The 13,353-nt window shown below is 36.6% G+C and overlaps 1 protein-coding gene across 2 annotated transcripts; it reads left to right on the top strand.

Moving 5' to 3' along the window:
• Positions 1 to 4,515: 4,515 nt before the first annotated feature.
• On the top strand, positions 4,516 to 12,929 carry Smp_016510.1 (hypothetical protein; the record flags this gene model as incomplete). Of its 2 annotated transcripts, XM_018797397.1 has the most annotated exons (8): positions 4,516 to 4,571; positions 4,603 to 4,706; positions 4,744 to 4,788; positions 4,834 to 4,884; positions 4,934 to 4,993; positions 5,028 to 5,149; positions 8,871 to 9,031; positions 12,687 to 12,741. In XM_018797397.1, 6 exons carry the CDS (start codon positions 4,749 to 4,751, stop codon positions 12,739 to 12,741), a joined length of 489 nt encoding a protein of 162 aa, XP_018652442.1. The 2 variants fall into 2 exon arrangements, with proteins under 2 accessions (XP_018652442.1, XP_018652443.1); XM_018797396.1 differs by lacking the exon at positions 4,516 to 4,571 and having other exon boundaries at positions 4,615 to 4,706; positions 4,817 to 4,884; positions 12,687 to 12,929.
• Positions 12,930 to 13,353: the final 424 nt, after the last annotated feature.

The following is a 13,353-nucleotide window of genomic DNA, read 5'->3' as shown; positions in this document are numbered from 1 at the left end:
TAACCATAAAAAATTTGGTTGTGCCGAAAGAATTTGATTACATAGGAGATTTCATAGGCCGAAGTATTGATAGCTCTTGGCTTTTACTGCCTAGGGCTTTATTTTCTATATTCATAAGATACTTGCATTTAGATGGAGCATTTCTCTCAATCAAGGTAAATATACTCTGAAGTGCATATACGTCATGATACCTGTGGTAGTGGTGTTTCAATTTTATTAGCCTTCTTCTAAATGTTTTAAAAGCAGTCTGGCACCTATTAGTGTTATAGGCCACATACCCAATAATCGGAGCAATGCAGTCAAGACAATATGTAAGGTCGTGGTATAAATCGGGAAACGCAGTGTCAATGTTATTTGCGGCAAAATAAGTTTTCTATGGTAAACATCGAATAAGAGTTTCAGTGTGTTTCCAGGCTTGTTGATCAAACTGTCTGCTCCAGTATATTATTGCATCATCAGGGTTCAATTTTGTAGTGTTTAAAGAATGAATAATACTCAACACAACTCTATGACTACTCATAAAAAACTCATGACTGATGTGCACTGAAATAAAGTCCATGTTGATATTAAATCAAGTATATTATTCCTTGTAGTCAGTTTTCGGACTTGTTAGACCTGTCCACAAAGTTCTAATGTTTCAACCAACTTGTTATATAGGCCTGGTACCGACGTCGAACCCCATGTGATATTCGGCAGGTTAAAATCACCTCCAATGATTTTAGACGCATGCGGTTGGTGCGAAGCAATGAAGAATATACTCGCTAGTAATCTATCAAAGTTAGTATCCACATGAGGTGGTCTGTATATGTATCCCACCAGTAAATAATTTTGCGATCCTAAATTTACGGTAACCCAAGTGGAGTCATCTATAGCATCAAGAGGTGCATTCTCAAATTTACACGCCTGGATGTCCGAACGGACATAGATAAATGTATCGCCTCCTATTCCATGACGCCTATCGGTTCGAAAGAAAATGCAGTTAACTACATGCAAGGAATGGTCAGACATGGGTGATTTACACCACGTTTCCGTAATAAGTACAATAGTTGGATTTACAGAAAATAAGAGGGTTTTAAGATGAGTAATTTTATTGGATAGAGAGCGGGTGTTGAACGAAAGGATAAGAAACTTGGAAGTATCATAGTGAAGTAGGTTAGAGTATAGATCACAATTTGTAGTTCCATGAATACTACGATAAGAATTGAGTTGAGAAGGGATGTAGATTCACCAACTTCGTCATCATTTGTAATATATTCACCGTTGCTGGAAGAAAAACCGGCGGGTTACAAAAAGTCTCCCGATTGTTATTGATCATAACATCTGATATGGGTATAGTATACGTATTGGGAGCCGGACCAAGAAGGCTATCAGGTCTATGTGTGCGATCATGTGGTCATTTAGGATCTGGATTACTTTTTGTACCTGACGTATGTGTGACATGTTCCAGACGTTTATTTCCTAGGTTTGTGGTTTATTTTAGCTCCTTCGTAATTTAGGAAGGATAGAGTGTTGTTAAAACATACTTGCGGTGGCTTTCAAAGTTCGAATACATCGACGTTCAGAGCGTGGTCAGTTATACAAATGTTATGACTATTTTCCCCATTACCCGTTACACAGTTACTGTAACTGAGTGTTGCACTGACAGTAATTTGGACAAACGGTGCGTTTCACTTGATTAACCCTAGTTTACGCAAACCCATTCGTCGTATTTTTGTTGATGCAGACGTACCACCTACATCGGGGTTACTTTCTTCTGGGTTTTGAACCTTAAGGGATTCAGGAGAGTTTATCATTGGTGGCATATTTGTAAAATGAGATGTCTTCTTAGAAATGGACTTAATCTTATGACCATAAGGATTATGATACGTTTGAAACTTTAACGCTGGTGGTCTATGGCCAGCTCTTCCTGCTTTTCGCTGGCAGGATGTTCTATCTGGTAGAATCTTAATATCCTTTAAAATCTGTTTCTGTCTCGTGGAATTGGAGGAAGTCGGAAACTCACCGGAGTCCACAGACGAGTTGAATTTGAAGAGGATCTGTGAGTGCATAGACAATGATGTGACTTCCACGTTATATGTCATAGATTAGACAGTTACACCATGACAAATCTACAACTTTAGGATTAGGTCTATTATTAGAGCAGTACTAATAACAAAGATTACTGCCTGGAGGTATCGATGACCCATTGCTACTGGATACGGAAGCCCGTTAAGCGAAAGCTTTGTCTACTCCGTCCACAACCATTTGAACCATTTGAACTATTTGAAACTGAAGTTGAATGCGCGGGCGAGTTGGATACGTACGTAACATCTGTTTTCCTGACCCGTAGTTGCATCTTGATATTAGGATCCTTAATGAATTTTCGTCCTTGACAATATAAAATAAAACTGAAGACAGAAGAAACTCAATTTTCTCTCGAAAAAGTTTGGAAATATCCCTCAGATTATTATTTGGTTGTTAAAAATATATAATATATAAATCTCAAAGCACCTCTGGGTTTTAGCTAGGTGATTGTTTCATTTGTAAGTCAGTCTTAATGAAAATTACGTGAAAGCGCCTACTGTTAAAGCCTGTGAGCCTCTATCTGACGAATGGAAAGCGGATTATCACTGACCAGCGTAATAATAAGTTTGGCTCCATTTTGATGTTTAAAAAATTGACTAGCGTAAAAGTCTTCCACAGAAGAGAAGGTTTACGAAGGTTTTGTGAGCCTTAGTTTGGCTTGATGGGGTTTTAGTACTCGTAGTTTATTGATATGAGCCACATTAGGAACCAGATATGATAATCAGTGTGTTGCAATCATGAACTCAATGACCAGTTCTTAGCAAGCCGTTTTTCCCATAGTTGTCTTGGCTTTTGTGGGTGTCTATAGTTCACGTGTATGTTTAAGTTAAATAGTGGTGATGCCACCAGTCGTATTGTATTTGCTAATATAAGAACCCAAATTGACCGTGAATTCGGGATGTAATTTGCTTACCGTGGCTTATTTCGGCAAGTAGCGTCATCCTCTTTTGTATAGTAGATTTATATGACCTATTGAATAAATTTTAACGGATTTTGTAGGTGACAGTGCCAAGATTGGACTTGATAGTTCCAAATAAATTAAACATTAGATAAAATTGGCAATAATATTTTCTGTTATATCCCAATAAATAGTTGAATTCGGTTATTTATTTACTCTAAAGAAGTGACTCACATTAAGTCACAAAATGTCAGGAATATACATTTCCTGCTTGTTGGGATATAACACAAAATATATATATTATTAAATTTTAACTGGATTCGGTGAGACTAAAATTTATGGACGAATCAATCAGATAAAGAAAACGAATCCTGAATTTTGGCGCGAAGTTTATCCATACATTTGTCTAAGTATCATGATGAAAACTATAAATCTAATCCTTAACCATAACCATCAGCTGTAAATCCTAATTCTAGTTCCTCACTCTGATTTATAACCTTCATTTGATCCTAGTTAGTAGGCGGACATTCTCAAGGTCACTTTAGCGTCGCTCAAAGATCTTCCATAAATCATAGTCTCACCCTGGATTCTACTATGGACACATGTTGCCTCCTCGTAAATAGTTAGTGAACCAGTTTATACTGTACGCCACAACCATTCAGTACTCTTACGTAGGTGCTCAATAACTCGGTTATTAGTTAGTCTGTGCAAAATAATCTGAAAATGTGATAAGTTGAAAAAACCTACGATTTTAAGCGTGTTCTATTTTTCCGATACAATATTAAAAATTTCGTCTAGAACTGTTTTGCTATAAGTTCATTACTCGATTTTTTACTTAAAAGCCAGTCAACTTGCACAGGACACAGTCCTATTTGATGAAGGTTGTGACTAATTTCAGTCTTCTGAACTTTCCGAATAACAGTGCAGTACTGTTTGAAGTGCTTTTCTAATCCTTCAAGTGTAAAGTGCAACTTCAGAACTTGTCCGCATTAACATCTTGTGTGATTTTAGGAAAGGAAGAACATAAAGATACTGAGGACTTATAATTTTCACCAGTGTTGGTAGGTCAGTGATTGACAAAACGTGTGCACGGACACTAAACGTTTGTATGGTTTTATTGAGTTATCGTGGCGATGGAGCGGAAGATATGTTAGTCTGCTAAATAGGACCTAAGTTTCAGTCCTATGTCTTACCCTGTGAAACGTAGATTATTAAAGTAAAAGAAATCCATAGGTTAGAAGCATTCGACCACATGTTTTCAAGTGATTGCTGAACCACTGCGTAAACGTTTTTGGGGTTAAGCTTAGGGTCCGTTGTTATGTATTTGTTTGATTTCCTATTACTATGTTGATGTTGTGTAGAAACAAGTTAATCTACATTAGTGTCAGTTCCTAGGATATCTATGGTTAGTGATATACTGATTCTGTATACAAATCGACTAGATATCTCGTTATATTCAATGATTCGTACTTTTCGCTGTCTTGATTTTCCTCTAGACACCTGCTTAATTTACGCTTTAAAAAACTCTTGTGAAGACGGTGAACTACCTTTATTCCTCAAGATGCTTTGTGAACTATGTAGAGTTGAGTTTTCATCGTCGAATAAAAAGGTATTCAAAGATTAATTCAAATAGTCAGCAGAAATCCTGTAAAATGTGTGGCTCAGTACAATGTTCGAGATGTTTGAAGTTTAAACTTGAAAAATTCAAGCCAGTATGTTTGGATTGTTATTATGATAACAAAAGGTAATTTGTTTGCTGATTTTTTAAAATAAGCTATTAGTTTGAATGACTCTGAAGAACAACTTTGTTCATTCGCTTCTTCAAGGTATTCCGGCTTTTGGTTAATGTACCAGTCGTGCATTTCTTGTAGCATCAAAATTAAAACCTAATAAAACTTGTCATGAAGTTCGCTCACGCAATGGTATGAAAATTCCTTAAGACATTTTTATTTTAGGTATAAACTCTTTCAGATCCGAAGACTGATGAGCTTATTAAGAGGTTTGAGGACCTTAAGAAGAATCAAGTCAAAGGTAAAATCTAGGTCTTTCAGCATTTTGGTTGTAGTAGATGTCTCTCTTTTAGAATATCGATTCCGACAGCTCAAAGGACTGACTGAAGAAAAACCTGCTTCTTCTGAGAACTCTTCATTACCAAAGGCCGATCAAGTTTCTAAAATTGTGGAACGGGTTAGTCATACCTCCAATAGTGCTTTTAGTTACAGTTGGTCTTGATATTTCCCGATTTAATCTGAGTTCTTAACTAATGATGGACAATATATCGTTTATAAGTTGTGTGGTTATGTTGTGGTACTTGGTTTGTATTGAGTTTAAACCGAGAAACAATATGTTCTAAAGGCCTTGTGTCGCATATTTGTCAATCATATTAATCATTAGGAAGTTTTATGTGCTTGAAAACTATCACAGTACTATATACTAAATAATAATTATCAGAAGGGGTTTTGTGGAGATTTCAGTATTTTTCAGAGTTGAAACCATGAGTCAATTGAAGCTAGACCACCATGGAAAACCTGGAAGCACTGGACGGCCGTTTCGTCCTATTATGGGACTCCTCAGCAGTGCGCATCCACGATAATAATTAAGTAACTAAAAAATATATCGAATACTGTAAGTCATGGATTTATAAAATTCATACGAATGTATCTCATCAACTAAACGTGTTAAGTCCCGTACAAAAGAATCAGTAGAAACAAACAAATAAGCTGTTAGAGAAATATATTTTTTATAAAAATTAGAGAAACTATACTAAACTACTGTAAATTTTGTAGATATTTGCTTAGAAAAAAAGCGGTCATTCAGTAGGTTTTTAGTGCATAAATTATGTTTCTTGGTCGAAATAATAGAAACCCATGAATCGATTATCAATCTGATACTTCTGAAAGGAATTTCCTGATCATATGTCATTGCTCTTTGGAACATGTTAAGTGATAATAATTCAGTATATGTCAGTCAGTCAGCTACAACGTAGGACCAGGCACACATATGCATCTGTCCAAGTTGCCATACCTCATTAGCACAACAAGATGAACACCAAATTCATAGTATTTAATTTCATGGTGGTAATATAAAAGAAAGGTTGTATATAAGGATACAATACAGGAAGAAAGACAGATATGAAGCAATTTTAATCTCAATGTTTAAGGGAAGATAAAAATTGTATACACCTACTTTATTGTGATCGATTCTCAGCCACACAGTCTCCAACCATTGGTTACGATAGTCACGCAGACCCCAACCATGTGCTCCCGAATGCCCTGGTACGGCCGAGAGTGAGGAGAGTTCACTCTCCCTCTCGAAATGCTCTCACATGGCCACGCGTATATAGCCTCTACCAGGGAAGTCCTACTCACTGCCTTCTCGTGACGGGAGTGTTGTTTACGAAATTGAGAGGACGAAAAGCGAATGTCCGGCGATTTAACCGGGTTAGTGGACACGGCGAGTCCACCTAGGGGAGTTAGAAAACCCTGATTCCAAACCAATGGTGCACATGGGCTCCAGGATCCTGAGAGAACAAATGGCGTATGAATCAATCGTTGGTCATCGGCTACCATGGGACTACATGTCCTCACGATGCTCCACTGCCTTGTGGATCAGACCTTCAAGTCAAAGGCTCGGGGTGTGGCCCCCTAGGAAAATCACCTGCTTCAGTTTGGGCACCTGGGCAGTATCGTAGCCCTCACACAAATCTTATTTGATTTGTGAGGCGCATATATATCTGGTGCCCCTTTGTACCAATATTTATGTATTTAAATAAAATAAATAATAACCATGTAGTCTGCATCTACCAACATGGCTAAGACTAGAGGTTAGTGGCTTCAAGCACTGATGCCACGTTTTGGTTTGGTCACCCCTAACTCGCTTCCAACCATCCCTAACACTAGTCATTATAGTGCGTCGTGGTAATCGGTGTTCAGGCATACGTAACACATGGCCCGATCATCTCAGTTGATGAAGATTGACAACCTCATCAAATGATTTGCCGTCATTACCTAATACCCTGCGTCGAACCTCACTATTACTTTGTTAGGCGCCCGATAATTATTGAGGCTAGTATTTTAGATGCTGTATTAGTCAAACTAATCGCTCTATGGTTATCACAGGATGATTTTGACCCCTTATTATATATTGGGACAATCAGTGATTGTGACCAGTCAGATGGGATTACGTCCAACTCCCAGATTTTAGCTGAAATATTAGTCAACCTAATCGCTAAAATTGGACCACCATATTTAAAGACCTCTGGAGCCAATCCATCTGGACCAGCTGCTCTTCCTCGTTTCAGATTACTTATAGCCTTTTGAACTTCAGCTAGAGTCGGGGGACCTACTTCAATGTTCCATTCAAACTGTCTGGAAATGGTGGGTAACTGTAGAGTAGCTGAAGGCCAGCTAAGTTGTTCTCTAAATTGTTCCGCCCATCGTTCAAAACGTCTGGGCTGAGATCAGATAAGAGTGTTGTCTGTTCCCGAGGTCGTCTAATTTACACTTGACTTCTTAATTCCGGTTTCTTTTATTAGTCTGAAGAGTTGTCTTGTGTTGCCTACAGCCGCTTCATTTTCCATTTCTTTTGCTTTTGTTGCCCACCACTGCTCACTATCGTTCCTTAGACTTTTGGTTAACCTAGATCTGATTTGCTTCCGCCCTTCATCGTGTTCAGAGCCTGATGGGACGAGTTTACGAGAATCCATCAGTGCAATAGACTTAGAAGAAATCCATTGGTTTTTTGGAACCTTTCGGCTTAAATTACTAATAAATGTTACTGCTGTCTCCACAGCTGTTCGTATATCTTTCCAAGCAACATCTGGATCAGCCTCGTTTTCAGAACTATCTAGATGTGACTTGAGTTGTTCCTGGAACTTACTTTTGGCTTTCTCGTGCTCCAGTTCAATTCTAATGGGTCTTCTTAGTGTAGTTTTTCTGCGTCCAGTGAGGCGCAGAAAAATGCGTGCTCGTATTAAAGCATGATCAGAGTGTGTAGTGCTTTACAAGATGTTAAAATATACTTTTGTTCAATAAAATGTCAAGTATGGCTTAGTATCTATAGTTTCATTGTCTTACATCTGAATCACATACTCTAACAGTTAATAAATAATACTGGATTATTTAAAAAGATATGTTCCTGAATAGTTTTCTGGGTTTTATGTAATATAACTTGCTAGAACGTTGAATACCGACCGCATTACTCTAATCGAATTCCTTATTTTAAACATGTTATTAATTCGGTGTCCAGTCCAACTAGTGAATTCAATCAATCAAAGGACGAATTTACTTCACAGCAGTTTTTTCTATTCTACTTTATGATAATTAAAAGCAGAGGACATTTGTAGATTACTAACGTTTGTTTATTATTGTTTTCAACGCAGTGCTCGCGTATTATGGGAATACTGAGTAAGTGATTCTGAGACTAAGTGTAGAGTATTAAGTAAAAATGGTGTATCGGTCGATAATATTGTAAATCCTCATCGACTGACATTATCGGGACATGCGTTTTGTATGCCCAACTTCTTATATCGACACTCCATGTTAGCTAGAATAGGAGTAAGAAAGCTAAGGGCTGTCAAGATATGGCATCAGTCCATAAAGTCGTTGACTGTTGGTCTGAGCCATGTTGGCAAGTGCAAACTTCCCGTTTGTCATCGACGCTATTATTTTGACCAGTGGCCATAATATTTATCTTAATAATATCATCTCTACGCTGAAGTGTGGCGACAATTTGGGCTGGTGCATATATGTACCAGGTTGTACGTTGTTTGTAACTGAATGACTGGTTGAACTCAGCCAAAGATGAATTTGGTAAGGAGTGTATAGTAGATGATCTTATAAATCATTCTGATTAGTTTTCTCATTAAGGTGTACTGCCTTATCGTTTATATTACACTTTACATTTTTAGTACATGGAAGAAGCACAGATTGATGCAAAATGTGGTGTTGATTTTGGTCTGGACGATGATCCCACTGTAATGGAAAATTCTCCTTCGTGCTATATGTGTGAAGGAGTTGCTGAGTTGTCGTGCAGAGAATGCGACGATAATTTTTGCAAACGGTGTTTCAAGTAGGTTGTATACATATAAACCATGATTATTGGTCATAAACATAATTAAACAGACCAACAATCATATTTTAAAGAGAGGAGGAACAAAGCTTTTAGTAAAATAGCATGAACTCATTTTATTTTGTTTGGTTCTCGTCAGCTGCTTACTACCTGCGATGTTTCAAAATCACAATAATAAAATGTTTTGGAAATACTAATTTGTTGTCTGTAATAGTAAACAGCATGCAATCCGCCTGTTAGGACTCTTCAGTAATGCTCATCCCGACATACAATTTACCATGGAACACGAAAAGGATGACATGTTCCACTTTCTTGATATTGCCATACAACTGCGGGAAGACGGGACGGTCCAACTTTCAGTTTATCGGAAAAGTACTTGGAATGGTGTTTACCCGAATTTCAATAGTTTTTGTCTAGTCGGTCACAAGAAAGTGTTGGTCAGAAACTATTTTATGGGGTAGAAAGGATATGTACCACCGACAAACCGGAAAAAGAATTGATGATCGTTGAAAAAGTGACCAGGGGACGACTGTTACCTACAGAAATTTATTAAGAAATGTGAAAAACCTAAAGAAAACAAGACGGGTGTGAATGCAGTCAATAAAAACCTAATATCTATAAATTTCAACTTTAAAAGTGATGACGTCTCAAGCACAATCAACAGGAGGCTTAACACTGCATTAGCCAGAACTTAGTCGGCAGCCAAACTATAAATTCTGTATAAAACAACATGTCCAGTAACCCAATCAAAGGTCGACAAGCACCCCTTTCTTGTTACCGCCAACTATATTTATAAATTCGCGTGTTCCCGCCAAAGCAGCTACATTGGCCAAACAGAAAGGAGGGTGTATCTTAGATTTTTTAAGCACGTTCAAAAAAGCCTTAGAACAAGCGGAAGAATTATTTAAGTAGTGCGATTACCAAGCATCTCCTGAATATCAGGTCGATACCATGACATTTTTCAAGTTGATTAATAAACAGTCAAATCCCAGTCCTGAAGCCGTTGCCATTGGGCGTTAAAATCTGATTTACGTGCTCAAAAGGAGGTGGTTATCAATCTTTCCTTTCCTTGATTACAAATATTCCTTCATTGCATCTTAAAAAGCTTTTTCGATCTTTCCCTCCATTTAATTGCATCATAACGCCTTTTATATCGACTGTCTTCCAGATTAGTAACTAAGATTTTCCCATTTTTAGTTCTTATCAGCGTTTATTCATTACGTAATCACTTGTTTCTAGCCTTTTGAACTCTTTGTACAATCAATGTCGTAGAATGTTCTTTTACACAAGGTATGTACTTACAATATTCAGTCCATTAAATTTATTTACATCTTCCCTATACTATACTGATGTGGCTTCAACATAATTTTCAACTAAGCTTTTTCATGTAATTTAAACCCATATTGTAATTATGGTTTTTAAACATCACAGGTTGTAAACAGCTGACAAAAACCAAACGAAATAAAATGAATTCATGATATTCTGCTTAAATCTTTGTTCTTGTTCTCTTCAAGGCAATAAAGGGAAATATGTATATGAAATCATATTTTACTGAAACAATCATCATCGTAAATCAATCTGATTATGTCCAATAAATACAAGAACTAAGGTTATAGAAACTTTGGTTTACTGAATTCAAGGTAGTGCAATCGCCACGATAAATCACCTTATCTACTCACCAGACTAGACCTTTTGCTATTTATGTTTGTTCCTGAAATGCAAGATGATTATTTAGTTTTAGAACCTCAACAATCTGAACAAAAAACAGTACGTGGAATCAGAAGAAAGCTGGAGCGCCTGACATCTGATAGCCTCTGTTGGTGACTTGAACAATGAAAACCAAAATCAGACTAAGCAAAGATGGATAGTGGCTAGCAGTGGAATCCAGTTTGACGCGCGTTTCGTCCTATTTGGGACTCAGAGTTGATTTTCACTCTGGGACTCGAACTCAGTACCTTTCGTTTCAAACGCCATCGCGTTATCTACTCGGCCACTGAGTCCTGATAACCACTTGCTTGTGCAATTCAAAATCAGACTAGTTTATTGTTATAAATAAAGATTATCCTAAAGGGTGACTAGACTTTAAAGTTTCCATAATCTTAGTTTCATGTCTTTATATAATGCAGTGAGTAATAGTGTAACTTTTTAATAAGATAAAATTCAGTTTTATTATATATTTCTCTTGAAGTATCATTGGAATAATCTGAAAATGTATGTCATGTAAAACAAAGAAATTCCAATGTTTTTTTCTTATTTTTAATTTCATTAACTCTGTAGTATCATTGATTGGGATGATAATTTGTGGTTTATTTCTAAACAAATTACTTACTTACTTACGCCTGTTACCCTTCGTCGAGGAGCATAGGGCGCTCACAAGCATTCTCCATCCAACTCTGTCCTGGGCAATCCTTTCCAGTTCTTTTCAGCTGATATTCATCCTTTTCATATCTGCCTCTATTTCCCGGCGTAATATGTTCTTTGGCCTTCCTCTTTTCCGCTTCCCTTCCGGATTCCAAGTTGGGGCTTGCCTTGTAATGCACATTGGTGATTTCCTTAATGTATGTTCGGTCCACTTCCAACGTCTTTTCCTAATTTCCTCTTCAGCTGGAAGCTTGTTTGTCCTCTCCCATAAAACGCTGTTGCTGATAGTATTGGGCCAGTGAATGTTGAGTATTTTGCGTAAACAATTGTTTACAAATACTTGTACCTTCTTGACGATGGATGTAGTAATTCTCCACGTTTCAGCTCCATACAGTATAACTATATAGCTGACTTTCTTGACGTTCGTATTGAAGATTGTCACTTTGAAGTTAGTTGACAGTTGTTTTGACTTCCATATGTTCTTTAATTGTAGAAATGCTGCCCTTACTTTGCCAATCCTCGCCTTTACAAATTGGTGTTTCTTTTTTTTGTCTACGTAAAATTAACTCATACTATTATGATTAATATAATATAGTGTGATGATAATTGGTAACTGATTAACTAAATAATCAAGAATACACCGTATGAGTGACCGAAGTTTTACGTAACTCAAACTTTAACAATCTGATCCAAGTCTATTAAGATTTCAGTTAGTTGTTGACCAAATAAAACACCTCAGTCATTTTGAATCAACTTGAAACATTATATAACAATTATATGGAGTAGTAGCTTCTAAGTAATAAGTCATACTTTTGAACCTTGCTCTTCACATATGTCAGTTTGGGTTGAGCACATGAGCTCTATTAGTAATGTTATATTATTTGAACTGGTTGATTTAATATGCAATATTTTCATTGTCGTTCTATACATCATCAATAACTTATTCATTTAGAACTAAATCGTCCAACTCAGAAAATGCAACACTATCGAAAGTTTTCATTTGAGCCATAAATGTGTGATATTATTTCATCGTAAATTATATTAGACTATTATTAACATACAATTGCTTACTAATTACAAATTTGTGTACTTGGTTTTAAGTCACAGATCAAGTAAAACCCGGTTGCCTAGATCAAGTTAGACGAAGTGGTATTCGAACGTACGACTTAGTAGCTAAAAGTCATAGAACATCTTAACCATGTAGCCACAGCTTTATGAACTACAATAAAACTATAAATTTCATTACTAAAAATAACTGCTGTTCTCTCTATTCTCTTTTCTTCTGATTTTTTAGTAAGACACACAATAAACGAGAGAGATTTGAACATCAAACTGGAATTTGCAAATAAACTCCAATACAATTGTTCGTCATTGTTTTCTTTTAAGATGAAATACATTACTATTATTATCCATTACTTCCCGTCATGTAGATACTTGATTTGACTTCAGACTCTGTTACTTGTCTTTCTCCTGCTCTCCGCTTACTGTTGTTGACTTTTGTACATTTGTATTTATTTCTAATAATTATTATTGATATACTTTTTGGCCTATTTTGCGTTTACCATGTAGTGAGTTTTTCATGCATACCGTTGAGATTCTTATGGTGCTTATACTGATTGTAGATTTAGTGTTAATCAATGGATAGAGTTATATACTTATTTTGGTATTAGACTTGTGATTGTATATCATCAAGAGGTTTCGCACCTTATTCATTGAAGATAATGATGTAATCAATTTACCAAGTACTGATTCGTATACTTGGCTTTGATTCACGCTTTATATGTGTTAAGACTAGTGATACTTCACGGCTGATTAAGCCAAATTAGACGGAATGAGCGTTGAGCCTACAAGCTAGTCGAAGACCTTAATCACTAAGCCACTGTTTCACTAAAACTAAACCTCAACCAATATCTATTTATGCTTGTTTAAGTATTCGCGAGTCAAATTTACATAGAAACGTT

Source organism: Schistosoma mansoni, chromosome 4 (assembly GCF_000237925.1).
Source record: "Schistosoma mansoni strain Puerto Rico chromosome 4, complete genome".
In the NCBI taxonomy this organism is placed as follows: Eukaryota; Metazoa; Platyhelminthes; class Trematoda; order Strigeidida; family Schistosomatidae; genus Schistosoma; species Schistosoma mansoni.
Note: the sequence above shows the minus strand (reverse complement) of the source record. Positions and strands in the feature narration are given on the sequence as shown.